Raw genomic sequence first — 22,874 nt, 5'->3', positions numbered from 1 at the left:
TATAGACTGCTGCAAACCTCTCCAACTCCCCCCCCCCCTCACCTCCTTTCTCACAACACACTGATGTCAGGGAGCCAGGTAATATAAAATTAACAAGTACTGAAATGATTTGAAATACTGACAAAGGCATATTAAAATCAGCATAGCATAGGCTATTGGAACCCGGAGCCGTGTCACCAGCTAAAAATGACATATCTGGTGACAGGAAGACTCGAACATTTATAGAAATTCAGCAGTTCAGTAAAGGGTATACAGATCTTTATTTACAACACATTGAAACTGTACAAACGCTAGTGTATAAAATAAACCTACAGCGAACATGTAAAACACAACATTACATTATACAAAACTTGTATTCAAGCCACAACTACAATTTAAGAAGGTTCTCCTTGCTGTAACCCACTAAACCCTCAAAATCTCCTGTTACTTCATCGTCAAGGCTACAAGGAGACTGCAGCTGTAACCCTGTAAAAATGCAATGAGTTTTGGGCAAATGCAGACCCTGAATAGTTAAAATCAATTAGTTGTGCATCAGAAAGTCACATTGTAGCTCAGATCTAAGAGCTTATGGCAGCCCTGGGTAATGATTGCAGAATTGAGATCTAGGGGGTGACGAGTGCATGTATAAGAACAGCGCATACATATAAGGGCTCCATGTAAAGAAAGTGAAATCTGTTATTGAAGACAGTATCACTATATCTGCTATGCTCCCACGGCAGTAAACAACAACATTTTTTTTTAGCCTTGTGCCCCTTTTACACAGATGTTTCATCTCAAATGTAATAAAGGTTTCACAGTAGTGCAGTGATAGAGCTGGTCAATAGTCTTCCAATGAATCACTAGCCAGGTGGACTCTGTCCCTAACACAGGAAGATTTTGGCCACATTTTTAGCAGATAAAAGTTTTTTTATCTGCTAAAGTCATTTATGGACCATAGGTAAATTTAAAAAGGACCCATAAGCTCGAGCAGCATCTTTACAAGAATGAAAGGGCCACCGGCTATTTCTTGCTTACAATTCACAGAGCTGAGGGGAGGAGGTCGTTTCACTCTTTCTTAAAGGCAAATGCTGAAAGCTTGTTATTTGCGGACTGCTCAAAAGGTTTACGTTTTTTCGCAGCGCCACTGTGATCCTGTGTCTCGTCCTCAGGATCTTCCTGAGATTTACAATTTTCTTGCTGTTCTCGTTTCCTCTTTTTCGGATCAGCAGAATCGTCGCCTTTGGCTTTTTCTGTCCACATCTAATTAGAGAAAATGACATAGGATGTTCAGCAGCGCTCGCTCTGCACAATTACACACATACGCTGTTCCTGTAGGGGCTGTGACAATTGCTACATTTGGAGAACTGGCGGCACTAGAACAAAACCTGAAAGCACAAGAACTTCTACCATCATAAATGAGGACAAGGGAAATTGGTCTTAAAGCTAAAAATGTACAAAAGTAAACAAAGACTTTAAACTTACCAGGTGGAATAAATAACATGGTGACATTTCTCAGGATCAGTAAAATCTACTGCTTGTGTACAACTTACAAAAAATGTAAACCACACAACAGAACTGCACGAGGGTTCACAGAAGCGCCTCTGACGGTCATAGTATTGGTGGGGGGCTGTGTTAAAAGAAGAAGCCCCTTCCCAATTGAATGGAATAACTAAGTGTTATATCAGCCATATGGATTTAAACGCCACCTCTCATGAGTGTTTATCCACACAAACTGGAACAAATCTATTATTCCTGGAAGCTTTAGCTAGAAGGTGAATGTTGTAGTCAAATGATCTGCAGAGCGTCTTGAGACAAAGAAGGGTCATTATATGATGTGATTACGTATATATATATTCGAGTATAAGCCGACCCGAGTATAAGCCGAGACCCCTAATTTTACCACCAAATACTGTGGGAAAACTATTGACTCGAGTACAGGCAGTCCCCGGGTTACATACAAGATAGGGTCTGTAGGTTTGTTCTTAAGTTGAGTTTGTATGTAAGTCGGGACTGTATATTTTATCATTGTAATCTCAGCCAGAACTTTTTTGGTCTCTGTGACAATTGCATTTTAAAAATGTTGGGTTGTCATAAGAATCAATATTAACACTTAAGCTTCATTACAGACACCTGTGATAACTGTTACAGCTGATCATTGTAGCCTAGGACTAAAGTACAATAAATTACCAATATGCAGAGGTCCGTTTGTAACTAGGTGTCGTATGCAAGTTGAGTGTTCTTAAGTAGGGGACCGCCTGTATAAGCCGAGGGTGGGAGATGAATTGGTCACAGCCCCCCCCCCCCCCAACTTTAAAAAAAAAAAAAAAAAAAAAAAAAAAAACTTACATACTCCCCCTCCGATGCTCAGCGCGGCTTCCCGATGTTGGCGCAGCTAGTCTTCTGTCTTCTTTAACAGCCGGCATGGACGCGGCCATGTTTTCTTCCAGCAGGCGTATACTATGATGACACCGCTGCTGACGTCATACTATGTGCCGGCTGGCCGGAAGATAACATGGCCGCATCCATGCCAGCTGTTAAAGACAGAAGAAAGAGGAGCCGCGGGGCGAAGAAAGAAGAGGAGCTGCGCCATCGGGAGCCACGTGGAGCATCAGGCCGCCGGAGGGCAAGTATACAAGTTTAATTTTTTTCTTGACTTGTGTATAAGCCGAGGTGAGGTTTTTCAGCACATTTTTTGTGCTGAAAAACTCGGTTTATACACGAGTATATACAGTATGTACCTGAACTATGGGGACAAGTCTAGCTGTGATGATGGGACACGATTCAAGCCAGGAGAGGCCAGGATAGTGTCATTCTCTAAGTGCTCTGCCCAGTGACTCCTTATATGCAGGTTGTACACAGTGTCCAAGGTTATTTTTCTCTGTTATACTGTGTAAGAGTTTTCTAGAATAAAGGACATCTCTGTGAATCCTATCACTTTGCTTGATAATAGGTTGGTGACAGATTGTGGGTCTATGTCCTTTTGACATAATCCCTGTAAGGTTTTTATTTTATATTATTTTTTTTTTATAAGAAAAGATAAAAAATTTATGGATCTCTGTAATGCCTATATGGAAAAATGCTTTGTGTGAGCAGACACACTTATCCTCTGTTCAGAAGTATATTTTACCTACCATTCTTTCTTCATTTGTTAGTGCTCTGAAACGGCTCATGCCCTCCTTAATAATTTCAGACTCATCAACATCAGGATTCTCAGACAAGATATCCTGGCGATTATCATCCAACCACAGCTGGAATCCAGTTTTCGTCCTGAAATGAAATTTGAGATTATAAATGTATATAGATAAAATATGGTATATAGTAAAATTAAAGTCATATTTAAGGGGAAACATCTACCTCGATAAAGACTAGAAAAATGGATCACTACCAAGGTTAGAAATCTCTTTGATCTACTAGATCAGTGATGGCAAAACTTTTAGAGACTGAGTGCCCAAACTGCAATCCAAACCCACTTATTTATTGCAAGTGCCAACACAGTAATTTAGACAGTAACTTATTGCAATCTTTTTGCTCCGCGCTATACAACAGCTTTCAACGTTACTGAGGAAACCAATATTGTTGACAGAGCGAGGGAAATTCGGATTGCCTTTGGAGCTTCCCTTGACAACCAAGAGCAGGAGCTTCGATGATAATCTGACCCGTCTATACCTTCTCTCCCTGCAGTCCCAGGTAGACCCGGAAACTTCAGGAGTATCATTTAATCTCCTATCTGGTGAATTCTGTCCTGGGGCAACAGCCTGAGTGCCCACTGAGAGGGCTCAGAGTGCCACCTCTGGCAGCCGTGCAATAGGTTCGCCACCACTGAGCTTTGGTTTACAAGTATAAAACTTGTATTGAATATTGAACTTGTTGGACTTTGGTCTCTTGTTTTAACCTACTAGTTATGCAACCATGACATCAATGTAAGAGCTGTATTCAACATCCCTGCTGATGCAAGACATGAAGACGATGCCTCCTTCTGGCCTTTGAGGTTTCTATTTGTCAGTATTTTAATGTCAATATGCAGACTGTTCTAATTATCTGTGATTACTACACGTGTGTAAAGCCCATCCAAAAATCTGCTCCTCATTACAGTGAATACAATTGTCCTGTTTTTGAACAGAAGCAGAAGTCTGGAGTGTAAGGCAAATGTATTTTTGTAGATTTGGGAAAAATGTGAAGACCAGGAGCATAAAGAAGTTTGATCATCTTTATAGCCAAATATAAAGTTGGGGACTTTCATACCAGCGGTGTATAAAGATTTATTTTTCAGGCAATTCTTCATGTGTTTTGCAACCCCCTCCCCTACAATAAGGACAGATAAATGTTGCTGTTTTGTCCCTCCATCAAAATCTAGTATATTACATAATGTACAAACGCACATACTGAATAGATAAAAACTTAAATAAGACAAAGGTCATGAGGAGGCTCCCTCTGGGGGCGTTGTCTAGCCAATGGAAATCCAGGATTTCAGTCCTACCGCTTCTAAATAATTGCTCAAACCACATCCCTTGTTACTGTGCATATACGTAATCAACAGAGATATCTGTCAAATATTGTATAAAACAGAAAAGGATCAAAGGCCAACAGTAGTAAAGTAACAATCACAGACTCACTTTTTGGGCTCCGTTTTCTCTGGCATAGTATTGGTATCAGGCTGCGATGATGGATTTTCTTTTTCTTGTGTTTTCTTGCTATTTGTTGAAGATTTAGGTTGTATGTTTTGGAATAGCGTGCCCTGACCCTGAAAAATAAAAGTTTCTATATTATTTTTCCAAAAAAGTCTTGATTTGTTTATTTAAAGTAAGCACTCTTATCATCACCCTATCCACAGGAGAAGTGTCTGACCGTGGAGCCATCAAAAAAAATGGTGCCCCCAAGAGCCAAGTCTGCTCAACTAGTTCTATATTCACTTGAATCTAACCAATCACCATTTATAGGGAGGACTAGTGCGCCCCGTTTATCGTGATGGCTGGGTGTCCAAGTGTTTGGATCCATGACAGATAGACGGTATAGGATCAGGGAGAAATGTTATTAGCCACATAATTCCTTCAGATAGGATCTGTCCAGCCTATTGTTCAGTTTTATACAAATAATAAATTATACAAATTGTACTCCTCCTGAGAATAGAACTTCTTGCACACAAGTGTATGGGGCCCCATGATCCGGACTGCACAAACACCCACCAGATCATGGCCCTCAAAGAACTGGGACTTGATCACAGTGCGGTGAGCACACCATGTCTCACCAACCAGCAATCCAGATGGACCTTCACTTCAGAACCCGACTGTGTGCTACAGGTTATGGCCCTGGCAAGTACCTGGCCATGTGCACAAGGCCTTTAAACAATTTGCAAGATTTATCAAGAGGCTAAAAGTCATTAGGCACAAGTTTGATAAATCTGGCGCTGCACGAGACCAGTCTAAGTGAGTAATGCATACTGATTAATGTGGAAATGCCATGGCCTTTCATAAGCCGCACTCGTCAGTAAAGTGTCTAAAGCCTTAAAATAAATGTGGTAGCCTGCAATGTAGTTTTTTAGGTCAACAAAATGTTCCTCTTTGTGACGGCTGGAACCGTAAAGTTAAAATTTGTAGCCTTTTTTTATTCTTGGCTTTCCCAACTGTTACTCCGCCGATATCATATTAAATGCTAATGGAGCTTATCAACACAACCAATAGTTAAGATAGAAAATTTATTTTAGGATATTTTTCGAGATATCTATTTAATAAAAAAAGCAAGACTTCTGCAGCGTTTATTTCCTGGACTGGGAACCAGGAGATCACACCTCTGATGCATAATAAGTTACCTGTTTGGATTTCGCTCTCGGAGCCAGAGGCTTTATAACCAGGGAATCAGATTTTCTTGTGGCCTGGTTTCCAGCAGTAGGTGTTTTCTTTGTTAATTTACTCATGTTATCTAGGATTCGGGATGAGCTGCCTGCCAGGGCTGGGCTCCTCTGACTTGCAGAAACCTTTTAAATATAGAAATAACAGGAGCAGACTTCAATTGTAGTATATACTAATGGGGAAAACTATTCTGGGGAAAAAAAAAAAGTTTAACAAATTCCATGTGCTATACTGACAAGATCACTGACGTGTCTGGACGCTCCAATATGAGATTTCTTGACCATGACAGCATGACTCACGCCGTCTGACATTATCTAATCTAATAACATGAGACGTTATTCCCCGGTACACAAATCCAGCGGTCACAGTTCAGAGGATCAAAGCTTTACCCATCATACTGTTCTAGAAGACAATACCCCACTGTAAAAGCCATCCCATACTTTCTGGTAATTTCTTTAGCATTAGGATGGATATTTACAAGTTTCAGGAGATAAATTGGATAGTCACATAACCTCCTGTACAGACCTGGTGCATGTGAATATTCCCTAAAGATGAACACCCAGGATCAAATTAATTTATAGCAAGATCATCCTCTCACCTCCCTAAAGCCTTTACTGTTTACAGTCTATAAAAAGATGATAAAAGTAATAACATTGTCGTAAGGGTGAGGTATAGACAAGGTCATACCTTAAAAGGGTTCACTCTGCCTTGGTTGCTTGATACAATTGCACCTGTAAAGGTAAAAAAGAAAGAATTCATCACTGGATACGGCATTATCCATTAAGTTGTGTTAATAATAATAATAATAATTAAAAAAATCAAACAAAGACAACACAAGCATCAATGTTGGCAAAGGTTTAAAAGAACAGTATTTACCGGATTTTGAGGTAGGTTGTTCGGGTGAAGTGATATTCTTTCTAAATGGATTTGTTGCTGCAGAAAAGACAAATATATTAAAACATTTCCCTTTTTTAATAGGGTCTCTAGTAAATTTGACAAAATAGGTTATTCAGTCTTCATTCCTGAAACTTCAGCTGTTTGAGAAGAAAACTTCTCTCGTATCACAAATTGTAAACCAACATCACTGGAGAATCTATTCTGTACTATAAACTATTAAGACACAAAGTTATTCCATTTGTAAAATATAAGTATCATGTCTCTATGGGGAGACATACAAGTCTTTTTATTCACGCTGGGAGCTTCAGGTTGCTGATCCTCTTCGGTTTCTTCGTCGCCACAATCCATTTCCACTTCCTGTTCCTGTGCCGCTGCTCTGGAGCTTGGCCTCTCCCATTCAGTGGAAGTTCTGCTGTACCTGGAACAAAGCACACACCAAGTAGCTTAATATTCTAAATAAATGTGTTCAATTAACCATATACAGCTGAAACCAGAATATATACCAAACTATATACAAATACACATATACATGTTTTTCTTACCATCTGACATGAAATCAGAATAAACCTTTCCCATATTAGGTCAATTAGGATTTCCAAAATTATTTAAATTTGGCAAATGCTAGACTAGTAAGAGACAGAATTTTTAAGGAATGTCATTACATTCTACATAATACATTCGTGTTTGGACCATTGCCCTTAAACTGTATGACTTGGGTCAAACATTTTGGATCTCCTTCCACAAGCTTCTCACAACAGTCATGTTGTAGCCGCCTTGCTCACACATGTCTTTTCAGCTTCACCCATAAATTTTCCATAGGATTATGATCAGGGCTATGTGATGGCCACTCCAAAACTTTGACATTGTTATTCCCAAGCTATTTTGTAACCAATTTGGCAGTAGCTTCGGGCCATTGGCCATTTGGAAGACCCATTTGCTCATAAGCTTTACCTTCCTTACTGATGTCTTGAGATGTGGCTTCAGTATTGCCCCATAATGGCCCACATTTCCTAAAAATCAGTGCAATCTGCACTGTGTAGTGAGCATAGGGTGTCAGTTTCAGGATTTCTGCTCATGTTCTTCATGAATCTGCCCCCCCCCCTCTCTGCACTGCTCCAACAAAGTGAACCAAACTTCTTTCGGGCTTTGCATGATAAATGTGGCACATGGTCCGACTGAGCCCCAGAACGCCCATTTTAGTGCCGAAATTTGTATCACATGAAGAATAGTGCAACTGCGCCACAAAACAGTAGCAAGCGACACAAAATGCAGCCGGGGTTTTCCTTAAATACCTGTGCAAGCAGTTTGCACTGAAAAGAACGTGCAAAGTCCAACAGAAAACTGGTGCACAGCTCTTAGTAAGTTTGGGCCAATGTGCTTTTCTCTTGATGCATATTTTATCTGATGTGCACCAGTCCATCTATCACACAATGCTGCAGTGTGCAGACAAGAGAAGCTATTCATGAGAAGAATCGGACCAGTCAGAAGATTTACGGTCGTATTCAGGGGCAATCAAAATTGTAAACACCAGGACTGATAGAGACAGGTTGAAATTAGCATGTGAAATGCTGTTTTTTTTTTTGTTAATAACAGTGAATTAGAGAATGTGTTACTTTGATATCCTGGGTCTCATCTTCGTGGAAATAGCCCTTTAATACCCCATAGGCACTGTTCCATTAAAAAGGTTTCATGGTTTTCCAAGAATGAATGGCGCACAGCCAATTTTCACATCTGTTGTGTGCATCTGCCAGAAATCCCTTATGTCATCTATAACTGTAAGGGCTGTGAAGTTGGTGGCCATTTTGGTGGAGTCAGAATAAGATATAATATAATAAATTGTTACAATTAAATCACTGCCGTATGTGCTGAATTTTTTTTAATAAGAATTTGGAGAAATTATGGAATGTCCTATAAATGTCTGTTCTATTCCTGATCATGCTCGGTAGTGAAGTTCTTCCACAACACATCAGAGGGGAAGCAATGTCAAATTATTTTTATAACTGCTAGAGTGATCAGGAAAACTGGATTAAGTATGTTATGTATGTCCTCTCCGTATACTCCCTTCATGTGTCAGTTTCCTTTTCACGAGTTCTGAAGGAGTTTTAACAACATGATAGGCCATAAATGTAAAATATAACTGAACATGCGAAATAAGGATAAGAAATAGGTCCACATTGCAAGGACATAAATCTTAAGTAAAATTGCAACAGAAAACATACAATATGCTTTGAAGACCCAGGATACCATCTCATAGAAACAGTAGGCGGCATTTAATGCCTTCAACATGCAGAAATTACATACAGAGCTACATCCACCTGCTATGAACGTGTTATCACTGACTACACACTGTAGAGCGCCACCTAGTGGTGGTAGATAGAAACTACCAATAGCATAGCCATGGGCAGACTAAAGATGTCATTCTCTCTCAATGATCCCACATCGAACATGTTCAATATTTAAGAAATCTTAACCATATATCAAACACTCAACTAGAAAAATAAATATTCTTCAAATAAATACAATTATTGAGTGTGACTATCAAGGCCAGAAAGAATTGTAAAATTATTTCAAAAGAAAGCGAATACCTATTGCACAGTTGTTGAATGCATACCTTATTCTGTAGCATATACTGAGAGAAGAAATGTCCTGCTAAATCCATGATAAATATTATGGCTTGCAGAGAATAAGGAGACTATTGCTTTGATTAAGGATGGTGTAAGTGTTGACATGTGAGCAGAGATTATTACTAATCCTCAATCTCCTGAAAGCAGGACCATGACGCTCGCGTGCAGTGTTAGGTGAAACAATACTCTTTTCTTGTTTGTAGAGGTCTTCTTAAGAGGAGTTAATCTAATAGCCTAATCTTATCAACCACATCTAGGGATTTCTGCAGAACAACTTAGAGATTTGCAGAGACTGATAACCAGCAGGACGTCCCACACAATAAGAATGCGTTATACACCATTACACAGGGTAGAACTGTTATATTCCGCCCTCATGTTTAATATAAAGGTACATTTTTCATTTAGAGTTAAAAACACAAAGCAGCCTGTGAGCCCTCTCCATACACACGTAGCCGACATGTGACGTACCGATAATTCACATGTCGGTAAGGGGTTAAAATCAGCGTAGCATAGGCTATTGGAATCTGTCGCCAGCTAAAAATGACCTTCCTGCCGACCAGTTCACCTTCAAAGGGACCTATCAGGGCGATTTGGGACACAAAACCAGAGCTCCTTACAGATTGGTGGTTTAGGGTCCCAAAATCGCTATTAAATCGAGTCCCTCCGTGGCCGCCATTAAAATAAAAAGCTTAGTTCTTACGTTGGGCCGGTGCCCCATGCATCTGGACCATCACGCAATGAAGTTGGCAAACTACATAAACCTACTCTTTTATCGAGGCAACAGAGGGACATGATAAAGGGCGATTTGGGACACTACACCAACAGTCCATTAGGACCGGAACTGTGGGGGGTTGAGTGTCCCCAATTGTGTTTCCCTGTTAAACAGCAAAAGCCCTGTGCTCTTTACATGATGGATAACTATGATGTTCAATAGCGACATCAGCATTCTCCCATCTCCAACCACTGACGTTTTCAGCCCAGGCAGAGGTTAACACGGTTAACTACATGAGAACTGTATGGGAGCTAGCTACAGACAGCTGTCAAATTTTGTGATGATGATAATATTGAGAATGTATGTAAATGTTATTTTGCTTAATCTTTACTTATCTGTTTCCGGTATAAGGTATGTAGACCAAACAATATTTACCCAGCATTCAACCTGCTCCGGAAATCATCTTCCTCTTCCGCCTCATCTTCCTGCTGTTGGGCTGCTGCCAATTCAGCCGCTTTCTCCAGAGCCATTTCACTGAGCCTCTGGGCCAGAATGAGTCTTTTGGAGCGTGAGGCATATTTAATAGCCAGGTTCATCACGTTCTGAGTCATAAGCTCAGCCAGCTCCATACAGCGGAATTCACGCTCCAGTTTGCAAGACAACTGCAAAGGTAAAAAATTAAAAAACAATGAATGAAATAGAGATGATATATATATATCTATATCACAAACATTAATACAGGCATATATAGTATGGCATCTGTATTGTTAAAGCAGTATTATTGTATAAAGCTGAAATATTGCTATGTGATGTGAATAAAGGACCTGAATTTTTACACTTTATTAGGAAAAAAAACAGAGAGCATTCCTTAACCCTTTCACGACCCGTGACGTAATAGCACGTCACGGGTCGGCCGCGGGTGCATGGAGAGGGCTCACGTGCTGAGCCCTCTCCATAGCCGGTAAGTCTTTGCTGCATATTGCAGCAAAGGCTTACCGGTAACACCCGCGATCGGTGCCAGCACTGATCGCGTGTTTATTGCCGGCGGCTTCAAAATGATTGCGGCGCATGGGCGCCGCTATCTTTTCGAGGATCGACACTCCCCGAGACGTCATCGGGAGCGGCGATCCGTCGCCATGGTAACCTCGGGTCTCAAGAAGACCCGAGGCAACTTCGGGTTAACCCATGCATTACAATGTGCCATCAGCACATTGTAATGTATGAGTAGTAAAATACACATATACTGCCATACTGTAGTATGGCAGTATATGATAGGATCGTGCAGACACCCTAGGGTTAAAGTACCCTAGGGAGTCTGAAAAATACTAAAAATAAAAAAAAAGTAAAAAAAAAAAAAATTATAATAAAAAACCCTAAAAACTCAAATCACCCCCCTTTCCCTAGAACTGATATAAATATAAATAAACAGTAAAAATCATAAACACATTAGGTATCGCCGCGTCCGAAAATGCCCGATCAAAATATGATAACGGTTTTTCACTGCGTTTAATCCCGTAACGGAAAATCATGCCCAAAGTCGAAAATGGCACTTTTTTTGTCATTTAAAAAAATGTTAAAATTCTATGAAAAGTGATCACAAGGTCGAACAGTCCTAAAAATGATAGCATTGTAAACGTCATCAAAATCCGCAAAAAACGACACCACCCACAGCTCTGTAAACCAAAGTATAAAAAAGTTATTAGTGCCAGAAGATGGCAAAATCCCCCCAAAAATTTTTGTACAGGAGGTTTTAATTTTTTTAAATGTATGAAAACATTATAAAACCTATACAAATTTGGTATCCCCGTAACCGTACCGACCCAAAGAATAAAGTAGACTTGTCATTTGGGGCTCACAGTGAAATCCGTAAGATCCAAGCCCACAAGAATACGGCACAAATGCGTTTTTTAACCAATTTCACTGCATTTGGAATTTTTTTTCCCACTTCCTAGTACACGGCATGGAATGTTCAATACCATCTCTATGAAGTGCAATTTGTTACGCAGAAAATAAGCCATCACACAGCTCTGTACATGGAAGAATAAAAAAGTTATGGATTTTTGATCATGGGGAGTAAAAAATGAAAATGAAAAAACAAAAAAGGGCCAGGTCCTGAAAGGGTTAATTTAATCATCAGAGTACTCTCTGCTGTCCACTGTGACCCCTTATGAAGCTCTCTGGATGTTACTATAGTCCAAGGCTGCAATGATCAGCTGTGAGGTGTCTGTAATGAAGCTTTATTGATATGCATCTGTCCCATTGCAGCTAAAATTTTGAAAAGGCAATTGTCACTGGGGCAAAAAAAAAAATAAAAAAAATTTTGTCTGGAGCTACAATTATAAAATATACAGTTTCGACTTACATACAAATTCAACTCAAGAACAAACCGATGGACCGCATCTTGTACGTAACCCAGGGACCGCCTGTAAACAGAATCCTATATACTCACAGCAAACATCTTCATTAACAATTCTTGCTGCTCCTTTTCAGCTTCTGTTTTGACATTTTCATCACTTTCATAACCATTTTTAGCCAAATAATCAAGATAACTAGTGAAGATATGAGATCTCCAGTATTGCTCCTGTGAAAATGGAAAAAAAAAACCAAACATTAAATGCCAATACATATGAAATGCATATAATACAGCAACAGGAGCTGAGCTGATTTATGTTTAGTTTTATGGGAAACTGAACTACACCATTATATTGTGCTGCCTTTTAAGAGCAACTTACATACATACGCCCGTGCGTGCGCCGGATTGTAAAGTGCTGGAGAGCCGGTTACGTCACCGAGCTCTCCGACACACGCACGCCTGCGCAAATTAGCACGGCCTGTTTCCCCGTGCTAAGTTGCGCAGGCGCTCGTGTGCCAGAGAGCTCGGTGACGTCATCCGCACCTAAAGGGGTGACCGTCATCCGCACCTAAAGGGGTGACCGTCATCCGCACCTAAAGGGGTGCCCGTCATCCGCACCTAAAGGGGTGCCCGTCATCCGCACCTAAAGGGGTGACCGTCATCCGCACCTAAAGGGGTGACCGTCATCCGCACCTAAAGGGGTGACCGTCATCCGCACCTAAAGGGGTGACCGTCATCCGCACCTAAAGGGGTGACCGTCATCCGCACCTAAAGGGGTGACCGTCATCTGTGTCTAATGACAGACAGAGGCACCCATGTGGGGTTCAGGCGGGGCTGCTTGAGCCATGGTTAGGACAGGCAGGTGTCCGAGATTTCAGTCACACCGTACTCCCACCAATTTGTGTAACCCATTATCTTGACGCAAACAACATTGCAATGTTAGTAATATTTCTTACCTCCATCTGTCCCTTTTCTGTAGTAATTTGACAATAAGGAAGTTTAAAAGGTAAAATGGCCATAGCTGGCCGAGGAAGTGTGGGGGGAAATCTTGAACCTTTACATGGGATACACCTTCAATTGAAAAGAAAAGTGTGTATTACAGTATATTTCATATTTTTTCTCAACGTTTTCTGTGCAATAAAGTAGAGAACATGCAACAGAAACACCACCTGCCCCCACATCTCAAGAAAAGTTGACACCAAAAAAATCAACTCACATACAAGACATACAATAACCGGTAAAGAGAGCAGAGGAGGGTCCAAATAATGGGCACTATAGATAAAACCCTTCTGAGATTAGGTCCATCACTCTCCGGAACCCCCTCCCGTTTCCATCTGAATTGCAAGAAGAAACATATTGGGCAGCCGAGGAATATTGTAAAAAAAAAAACTTTAATTATCTGCATCTCCCTGATTTTCACAATCACACAATGTTACACAATGTGAAAAGTGAGAGGGGGAAAAAGGTACTAGATAGGTCAAAAAATCTTTCCTCAAAAACTTCATACAAAATGGTCTGTATTATGATATCCCTTCATAGGGCCACCGCCAGACCCGCACCCTCATTCTCCGTACTCAAACGTTGAAGCTAGGGCGCCCAAAGAAAAGAAATGCCCCAGAGTTATAGAGCCAGTCCCCCATTTCCTTTGCCTCTTTGTAGCATTTCCAGACAAATCTGGGCCCCTTTCCCCAGCCTTATCAGACCATGAAAAAGTCTATTGTGTAGGTAAAAAAAAACCATATCAGGCAATTCAGTACAGATGTTGTGGTATTCAGATCATTGATCAAATATATCCGGCGCCCTACAGAGGCAGGAAAACTTCTCTCTAAACTTGACTAACAAGGGCATTCGTTTCTAAGTTTCATAATCTCCTGGGTCATCAGTACCTCCAGGTAAATTTGTTAATTACTAATTTGCTAACCAAACGGAGTATATTCTCCTGTAAAACCAGGATCATTGGAAGCAGAGTACATTTCACCAGTTTAACCAGAATATAACAGTTTCAGCAAATGAGTGACATGATAATAAGCGGAAAAAAGGATTGGCACAGAGTGACACTATTCCATGGAATCCATTCAAGGATTCACAATTCCTAATAGTCACAGCCAGGGGTTGTAAATCAGGGGCAACAGGGGACATCTCTGCCATGTGCCTTCACCCACTGCTAGTGGTGCTGAGAGAGGACCACTGTCAAGGGATCTAGCAGGAAGGGCCCTATACCAGTGATGGCAAACCTTTTAGATACCGAGTGCCCAAACTGCAATCCAAACCCACTTATTTATTGCAAGTGCCAACAGAGTAACTTAGACAGTAACTTATTGCAATCTTTTTGCTCCGCGCTATACAACAGCTTTCAACGTTACTGAGAAAACCAATATTGTTGACAGTAGGAGGGAAAATTCGGATTGCCTTTGGAGCTTCCCTTGACAACCAAGAGCAGGAGCTTCGATAATAATCTGACCCGTCTATACCTTCTCTCCCTGCAGTCTCAGGTAGACCCGGATGCTTCACTTTGAAATAACGCTGAGCGTGTCACGTCCTGGGCTACCTGGGCCAGCAGGAGTATCATTTAATCTCCTATCTGGTGAATTCTGTCCTGGGGCAACAGCCCGAGTGCCCACTGAGAGGGCTCAGAGTGCCACCTCTGGCACCCGTGCAATAGGTTCGCCACCACTGCCCTATACCCACAAAATAAATTGGTCCCCCAAAGTAAGCCTTCTAAGCACCCCCAGAGATAACCCCACACCACACTATGTGCAGTTGTAGTAAAATCCTGCAATTTTCTGTAAAACATGGTTTCCCCCAGAATGTGTATGATGGGGAACCTCAACAGGACCCTTGTACTGGCCAGAAAAGTGACATACAGGGGAAAAGACTAATTACTCTGCATTTAATGATTAAATGATGAATTCTGATTAAAGGCAATAAGGTAGGTGCAAATAAAAAAAAAACGCTACTTACCTTAACTGCTGTGGATTCTCATGAACACCGACAACCCAATAGTGATCTGATTTTCCCTTGCAATGTTCCTTAGTGTTGCACACAGGGGTCCAAGTATATCCAAGGGATCGGTTCAGCAGCCGCACAACCCCCTCTGAGTCTACATAACAGGGGCTACCTGATAACACAATGTAAAAATTCATGTGAAAATACAGAGGCATCTGTAAAATCTACACATGCTTACCTATTAGATTTAGGAGATTAGGGGCACCTTTTTTGCAATCAAATTTTATGCATCACAATTGCATAAAAAGGTGCCTATGTCTATATACCCTTTAAAGTGATTGTCCGAGGCTACCGAAAAATAGCGTGGGGTCCAGTACTTAACTTGTTTACAGATGCAAAGAAGCTTCGCTCTTGGAGCTTCCGGCCGGCTTGGCATGCCCACCCATCACCATGTCACAGCACCCGATACAAAGGTGGGACAGTGGTTGCGTGGGCGTGCCAGGCTGGCCAGAAGAGCAGAGCTTCTGTGCCCTTGTATACAAATGGGGGGAGGAGGGGGCACAGCACGGAGAGTGTGGCATGGAACACCAGACCAGGTAAGCAGTAGTTAATGTATTTATGCCGCTCACCCCTGGCCACCTCGCTATTTATAGGTAGTCTCTTAGAAACTCTTTAATGCAATTATGAAAATGGGGCAAAAGTCTGCGTTCAAGATGATACATGGTTTGTTGGGGTTTAGTACAATTCTCTATGCTGTAATTTCAGTTTTATTTGTACACATCAAAATGGTAAAAATTGCTCTGGCCAATAACGCAACAAAATATCCAAAAATACAAGATAGGTTCCTTGGGTTTGTACTTAAGTTGAATTTGTATGTAAGTCAAAGCTGTATATTTTAGAATTGTAGTTCCAGACAGAATTTTTTTTTGTCCCAGTGACAATTCGATTTTCTACATTTTTTACTGTCATGGAAACAAGGATTATCAATAAAACCTTTATTACAGACACCTTAAACATGATCATTGCAGCCTGGGACTAAAGGAACATTCAGAGAGCTTCACCAGAGGTCACAATGGGCAGAGAGGTCTGTCTGTAACTAGGGGGCATCTGTAAGTTGGGGAACGTCTGTAATATTTTATCGCTTTATAATAAGAAAAACATTAAAAAATTCAATTTTCAAAATTTTTTTTAGTTATTTGCCTGCTACTTCTATGTAAAAATATTAATAAAACAATTCTACCAAATTAAAGTCTCAAATGTCATGAAAAGTAAATATTGAGAGCAGAAGAAGAACAGTACTGCGAACATTGACCTGAACATTCAGGCACCCATTACCCTTGGATTTGAAGGGGTTAAGTAGCTGGTATTAGGGTATAGTGAACAAAAACAAAATGTTCTGCAACATTGTAAATAAATTAAAATGCAGTTGGCCACATCATACCGCCAAAACGAAACGGTAAATTAATCAGATGCATTTAATTAAAAGGGGTGGACCAGGAACAGCCTACCGGATAAGGCCACAAGCAACATGATCCAGAGCATCTTCTGTCATTATTGCACAATTGCGGTTTTTCATGGAAACCATTTGTAATGTCAGACAGTTAATGAATGTCATATGATAACTTTACCAAATAAAACTAGAAGCAGAAAATGTTGTTCTGTGAATCGCTTTGCGCCACCTTGTGGCTAACTGCAAAACTACACTTACAATCAGTAACCGACCATATTTATTATGACCATAACATAAAAAACTTCTTACAACAGAGAATATTTTCATGAATGACATGGAACAAAAATTCAATGCTTTGATAACAGCCGGACATTACCTTCAGCACTGAATCCTAGCCAGGAGAGAAAACTTTTCTTGGACAGGGGAAGGGGGTTTCCATGCAGGACTTGCCTCTTTCGTTTACCCAGCTCAAGAAGCTGTACTCCAAGACACTGATCTCCATCAAAGCCAGTGGCTGTAACACATCAGACAAGGTGGATTACTTCAACATTGTTTCTAAATAGAAAGCTAACCAAGTCCAGTATATACTCCAATATATAGTAACAAGAACCTAATCCCTCCTGTGGGCAGAGAATAGGAGAAAATACAATTACAGACCACGATAAATATGAAGACTTTATAGATAATAGACCAACCTCTGTGATAAACAATGAGCAGCTGCTCTCCATGACCTGCCATACAGACAACTGGCCCGAGAAGACTGAAGATCTCCTTCTGAACACCACCTACAGTAAAGACGCGAACTAAAAAGGCGGTTGTAGCGCAGGCCACCCATCCCTGCCCCAGGCACACTGCCTGTATGTCCTCTCCTTTGGGCATGTCAACCATCCATTCCTTGCTGTTGTCCCAGGAGCTGAAGTGCAGGCACTGAAGTTTACTGTGTCAATAAAAAAAAGAAACTTAAAAAAAGTATAATAGACGAGTATAAGATCACAAAAGAATATAAACATATAAAACAACATTTACTGAAAGGTCACACTGCCAGATTTTTTTTTTTATTGTAGTGACTTTGAGAGACCCACTTTTAACTAAAAATTGTTCCTCTCAGATTCCCAAAATTCAACTTTACCTGGTATCCAAGGATGTCTATAGACGCCCACCTCGGGCTGAATCCAGCAGCTCCTCCCCATGCTTTATCAGCATGCAAGAGTAATGTCATATGACCAGAATGAGATCATCGCAGGTCCTTTAACCTCTTAACATTAGCAAACTGTACACCAAGCATATATTTCACAGCATATTAAAGCACATAAAATTACAGTAGCCTGCATGGTAGAAGTCCATGCATGTCAGATATGTGCTTGGGGTAAAGTTTTCTAGTGTTAAGAGGCTAAAGGACCTGCGATGATGTCACCCTGGTCACATGACATTAGACCACAACCCCTCCCTCACTCTATAGATGCATAGATAACAAGCAAGTTTATAACTCCGATTTTAAAGTGGAATGAGGGAAACAATTTTTAGCTAAAAGATGGGCGTTAGTTAGTTACTAGGGCTCTATAGAAACCTGCCACTAGCCGTATTTGTAAAAATGTGGTGACCGGTTCCCTTTAAGGACCTCCTCCAGACTTTCTTCATTTCTAGATCAAGTTGTGCAGGATATTTATGAGGCAAAACAAAATATATTTCTGGATTATTATTACCTGTAAATTCCTCAATGTTGCAATGGCATGTATATTACCATCAACAATCTGACAAACAGGGTTGGTCTCATTGGAAAGAGAGTAGGACATAATGATTTGTTTGATTGGATGACGTTTGCAGATATCAGTTCTTTTTCCAACATATATTTAAAACATCACAAGTATGTCTATGTGGCCTCCCTATAAGCCAAGCAGAACCAACAGGAGGCACCGTGTTAACCCTCACCTTGCCAGTTCTTCTATTCCTTCACAGGCCAGTAAAACAGCCTCCTGAGACATATCAGCTATAGTGTGGTTAAGAGTATTGGTCAAGTGCATTGCATGGTGTATGGATGTGTCATGAAACTCTACATCAATGGCATTGTCTTGTTCATCGTTGTAGCAGCGTATAACACCGATGGAGTTCCACATCTGAAAAAGAAAAAAAAAAAAGAAAAATACCACCAACACAGAAATGAAAATTATGCAAAAGTATTTTAAAATATCAGCTTGTCTCAACATACAGAACAGGGGCATCCTTACCGTGGGTACAGAAAGTGTTCAGGTCCCTTTACATTTTTCACTTTGATTCATTGAAGCCAATTTTTTTCTCATTAATGCACAAGTGCTGCTTCTCAGTAAAAGACATAAAATGTAGATATTTTTGCTTATTAAACAAGAAAAACTGAAATACCACATGGTCATAAGTATTCAGCCCCTTTGCTCAGTATTGAGTAGAAGCAGCTTTAGAGCTAGTACAGCCATGAGTCTTCTTGGGAATGATGCAAGTTTTTCACACTTGAATTTGGGGATCCTCTGCCTCTTCCCTGCAGATCCCCTCCAGTTCCCACAGGTTGGATGATGAGCATTTGTGGAAGTCATTTTCAGGTCTCTGCAGAGATGCTCAATTGGGTTTAGGTCAGGGCTGTGGCTGGGCCAGTCAGGAACGGTCACAGAGTTGTTCTGGAGTCACTGCTTTGTTGTTTTAGCTGGGTGCTTAGGGTCAATGTCTTGTTAGAAGGTCGAGGGTCCAGAACACTCTGGAAGAGGTTTTCATCCAGGATATCTCTGTACTTGGCCGCACTCATCTTTCCTTTAATTGCAACCAGTTGTCCCATAGCATTGATCCTGCCACCAGCATGTGTCACTGTTGGGGTTATATTTGGCAAATGGCAGATAATCTTTTCAGACCAGAGAAGATTATTTCTCATTGTCAGGGAGTCCTCCATAGGGTTTATCAATACCTAACTCACTAAGGCTCTTTTCGCACGATTACTTAGTTTGTTTGGATGGCCGGGTCGAGGAAGAGTTGTGGTCGTCCCCAGATTGTTCCATTTAAGTATTATGGAGGCCATTGTGCTCTTAGGAACCTTGATTGCTGCAGAAATTCTTTTTTGAGTTAAAGTCAGCATGTTAAACATGAGTGTCACAGCAAATGGTCTGTATACTTACGACCAAGAGATATCACAGTTTTTCGTGTTAAATAATTAGCAAAAATATCTACGTTTATGTTTTCCTCTATCAGAGTGTACATTAATGAGCAAAAAAAAAAAAAAGAACTCTTGATCTTACCAACTGGCTGCACTTAAACAAAGAGTGAAAAATGTAAAGGGGTCTGAATACTTTCCGTACCCACTGCACATAAAGTAGTTTTCACTAGGACAATAGGTACGTATTATGACTTCCATTATTCACTTAGAGTACTGTTAAGGAGATCGCACTGGTTTCGGACGCCATCTTGACTACTGTCCGCCAGACATGTTCACTGACCACTGTCCAAGTAAATTCATAATTCAAACTTCAGTTCTTTTTTATTAAAGTCTGCCTGTAAGGATTTCTCCTTGACACTTGTTATACATAATTGTTCTCCTTCTTATCTTGTTCTCTACATTATATTATGATTCTGGAGTCCGCTTATCTTCTTCTTCTCAGGAAATTAGTATAAACATTATCTGTGTACAAGGTCCCTGAGAACTGAGCACAATTAATTAATTTTTTCCCAGAATGTGCTGATGACCAATAGCTTTGCAGTATACTATTCACGCCTCTTTGATTACTCTTCTGTCTGTGATATTATGCATTTGAGAAATTAAACGGGAGAAGATCTTTACATACACTAAGAGACTGACGTGTGTCTTGGTTTTATGTCCAAGTTCCTGATAACAGGACAACCATGAAATGGTTAATTAGGACTCACCTTACAAAAGTCAAGAGGGCTGTTGGTGCCCTGCATAAAAAATCCCTATCAGTACCGTATTAGTCTATTTTGGCACCCCAAATCCACCCTCGCAGCTGAAGCATCATGCATTCACCTCTAGCAATAGAGAAGAGTGAATTTATAAAGATTTTCTTGATACAAATTCTCTCTCCATCTGGTACATTGATAAAAGATAGGAAAAAAAACAATACTCACCATCTAGTCAAGATTTCTTTTTTATTAATTGAAAAGCATACTCTATGACACTATCGAGGCTGGAAGAAGTGCCAGAAGGGGCAAAATGGCTGTTGCTTCTGGTGTAGACAGGCTCTGTTATGCCGTGTTCCTCCCCCCACCATTACACTAAATGTTTATCACAAGTGTTTGAGTATGCCTTTCATTTAATAAGAAAGCAATCATGATAGACTAGATGATGAATACTGTTTTTCATACCTGGAGTCAATGTACTATTTGCAGCTGTACTATATGAAACAGAGCCCAACCTATGTCTAAATGAGCCCTCTCAGTGCCTTAAATGCGCTTTACTGTACAGAGAAGAAATGTAAAATGGTCTGGAAATAAGAGCTATTTCTCTATACCATTTGAATATCTCTTCATCTATCTGATCTATTGAAACCTGCAGCACAGTCCCGTGGTGATTCGTGTCTAGTTGGCAAGTCAAATTTTCTGTTTGACACAGTGTCTCCCCTCAGGGTCGCTCATTGAAATTTCATGTAGGCCCCTTTGCGTCTGATTCTCTTCATAGTATGATCACATCTCAGATTTTGGGAAATCCACAACAAAATCAAATTAATGAATAAAATCAGAAGCCACTGTAGGGTCTTCTTGCAACCCGCTTTGTCCACTTGATGTTGAAAAGTAGCGACACAGCTTATATTCTGTGCAGATTCCAACATGTAAATACACACTCACACTTCACAGTTGAAGAAAAAGTAGAATGGCACTCAGCATATTTCTTCTTCCTTTATTAGTAAATACTGTAAACACGGGGAGGGTAGGAAACATGCAGGAAATCACATAATTACAAGTGAACTACAACCATTTCATGTTTACGTCGCAAGTCAACCAGATGAAGCGCCTCAAGTGTAAAAGGCTGTAGTTCACTTGTAATGTGATGTCCTGCATCTTTCTTAGCCTCCCATTGTTTACTTTTTAGTATGTGAGTATTGTCTTAAAAAGGATCAAGTACGAAGAATTACGGTGAGTCCCATTCAACTTTTTCTTCAACTTAGAAATGGACATTATTTTACGTTTGGAAAAGAGCACCACCATTACATTGCATGTCCTGATATGAATGACAAGAAAAGGGAAATTTGCAGGCTTTTTAGGAGTATATATACGTAATTTCCACAGGCACTCTATTTTCTCTTCTTTTCTCACTGGGGGGAGGTTTATCATTAGATTTTGAGCAGTTGTCTATGTTAGACTGGCAGGTTTCCACCAGTCTGATTTATACTGTATGTGTATGTGTAGTGTTATAAATGCCTTCATCTGCGTGTGCTCTATGCGAATAGACTGCACCAGTCATACTTATGTTTAACATCTGCTCAATATCTGCCTTTTTGCAATGTTTTAGCACAGGAAATTGTCAGATACCTCAAACATAAAATTGAGCAAAAACTTCCCCCTGTAGTAGCAAAGGACCCACATACACCACCTCCTATGTGGTGTAGTTTTGTGATTAAATTTGCGTTCTTTTGAAAATTCTCAGTTGATAAATGTGGGGTTCCCAACTTGTGGTGTATTTTTCTGCCATTGCGCAACTTAAGAGCTGCAGTTTTAAATACAATTATATATATAAAAAAAAAAAGAGCTGCAGTTTTTTTCTCGCAAAAAAAAACCGAAAACCCAAAAATTTGTGACTATTATACGCCAAGAAGCTACATAGGACTATTGATAAATCTTCCCACGGTTTTCTGTTCCAGGAGGCCGTTTTATGCACAACATTCCTACAGGAGTTTGCAGAAAAAGAAGAAGCGGGTGCACAGGCAAATGAAATAGGAATCAAGCCTGCAGGGAATACATACAATTGGCCTGCCGTAAAAATATCTACTGCATTTCCTATAGGTAAACATGGTTAATAAATATAAAAGTGAGGTAATTTAGAAGCAAACATAAAAGTGTGCTACAATTCTAATGCATTTCCATAAGTTCTAATCAACTTAGA

The 22,874-nt window shown here is 40.3% G+C and overlaps 1 protein-coding gene across 3 annotated transcripts in view; it reads right to left on the bottom strand.

Moving 5' to 3' along the window:
• Positions 1–236: 236 nt before the first annotated feature.
• Positions 237–22,874, bottom strand: part of WDHD1 (WD repeat and HMG-box DNA binding protein 1) — a 32,032-nt gene continuing 9,394 nt past the window's right edge. For all 3 annotated transcript variants that reach the window (XM_072116118.1, XM_072116119.1, XM_072116120.1), the window contains exons 13-26: positions 18,737–18,921; positions 17,503–17,744; positions 17,184–17,321; positions 15,373–15,529; positions 13,368–13,482; positions 12,508–12,639; positions 10,494–10,720; positions 7,001–7,140; positions 6,702–6,758; positions 6,513–6,556; positions 5,786–5,950; positions 4,593–4,720; positions 3,111–3,246; positions 237–1,239 (exon numbers count right to left, since the gene is read on the bottom strand). In XM_072116118.1, coding sequence (XP_071972219.1) covers positions 1,045–1,239; positions 3,111–3,246; positions 4,593–4,720; positions 5,786–5,950; positions 6,513–6,556; positions 6,702–6,758; positions 7,001–7,140; positions 10,494–10,720; positions 12,508–12,639; positions 13,368–13,482; positions 15,373–15,529; positions 17,184–17,321; positions 17,503–17,744; positions 18,737–18,921 — 2,061 coding nt within the window. In that variant the 3' untranslated portion in view covers positions 237–1,044. The remainder of the gene's footprint in view (positions 1,240–3,110; positions 3,247–4,592; positions 4,721–5,785; positions 5,951–6,512; positions 6,557–6,701; positions 6,759–7,000; positions 7,141–10,493; positions 10,721–12,507; positions 12,640–13,367; positions 13,483–15,372; positions 15,530–17,183; positions 17,322–17,502; positions 17,745–18,736; positions 18,922–22,874) is intronic.

Source organism: Engystomops pustulosus, chromosome 7, assembly GCF_040894005.1.
Source record: "Engystomops pustulosus chromosome 7, aEngPut4.maternal, whole genome shotgun sequence".
Classification (NCBI taxonomy): domain Eukaryota; kingdom Metazoa; phylum Chordata; class Amphibia; order Anura; family Leptodactylidae; genus Engystomops; species Engystomops pustulosus.
The sequence above is the reverse complement of the archived record's forward strand: the minus strand, read 5'-3'. Positions and strand labels throughout refer to the sequence as shown.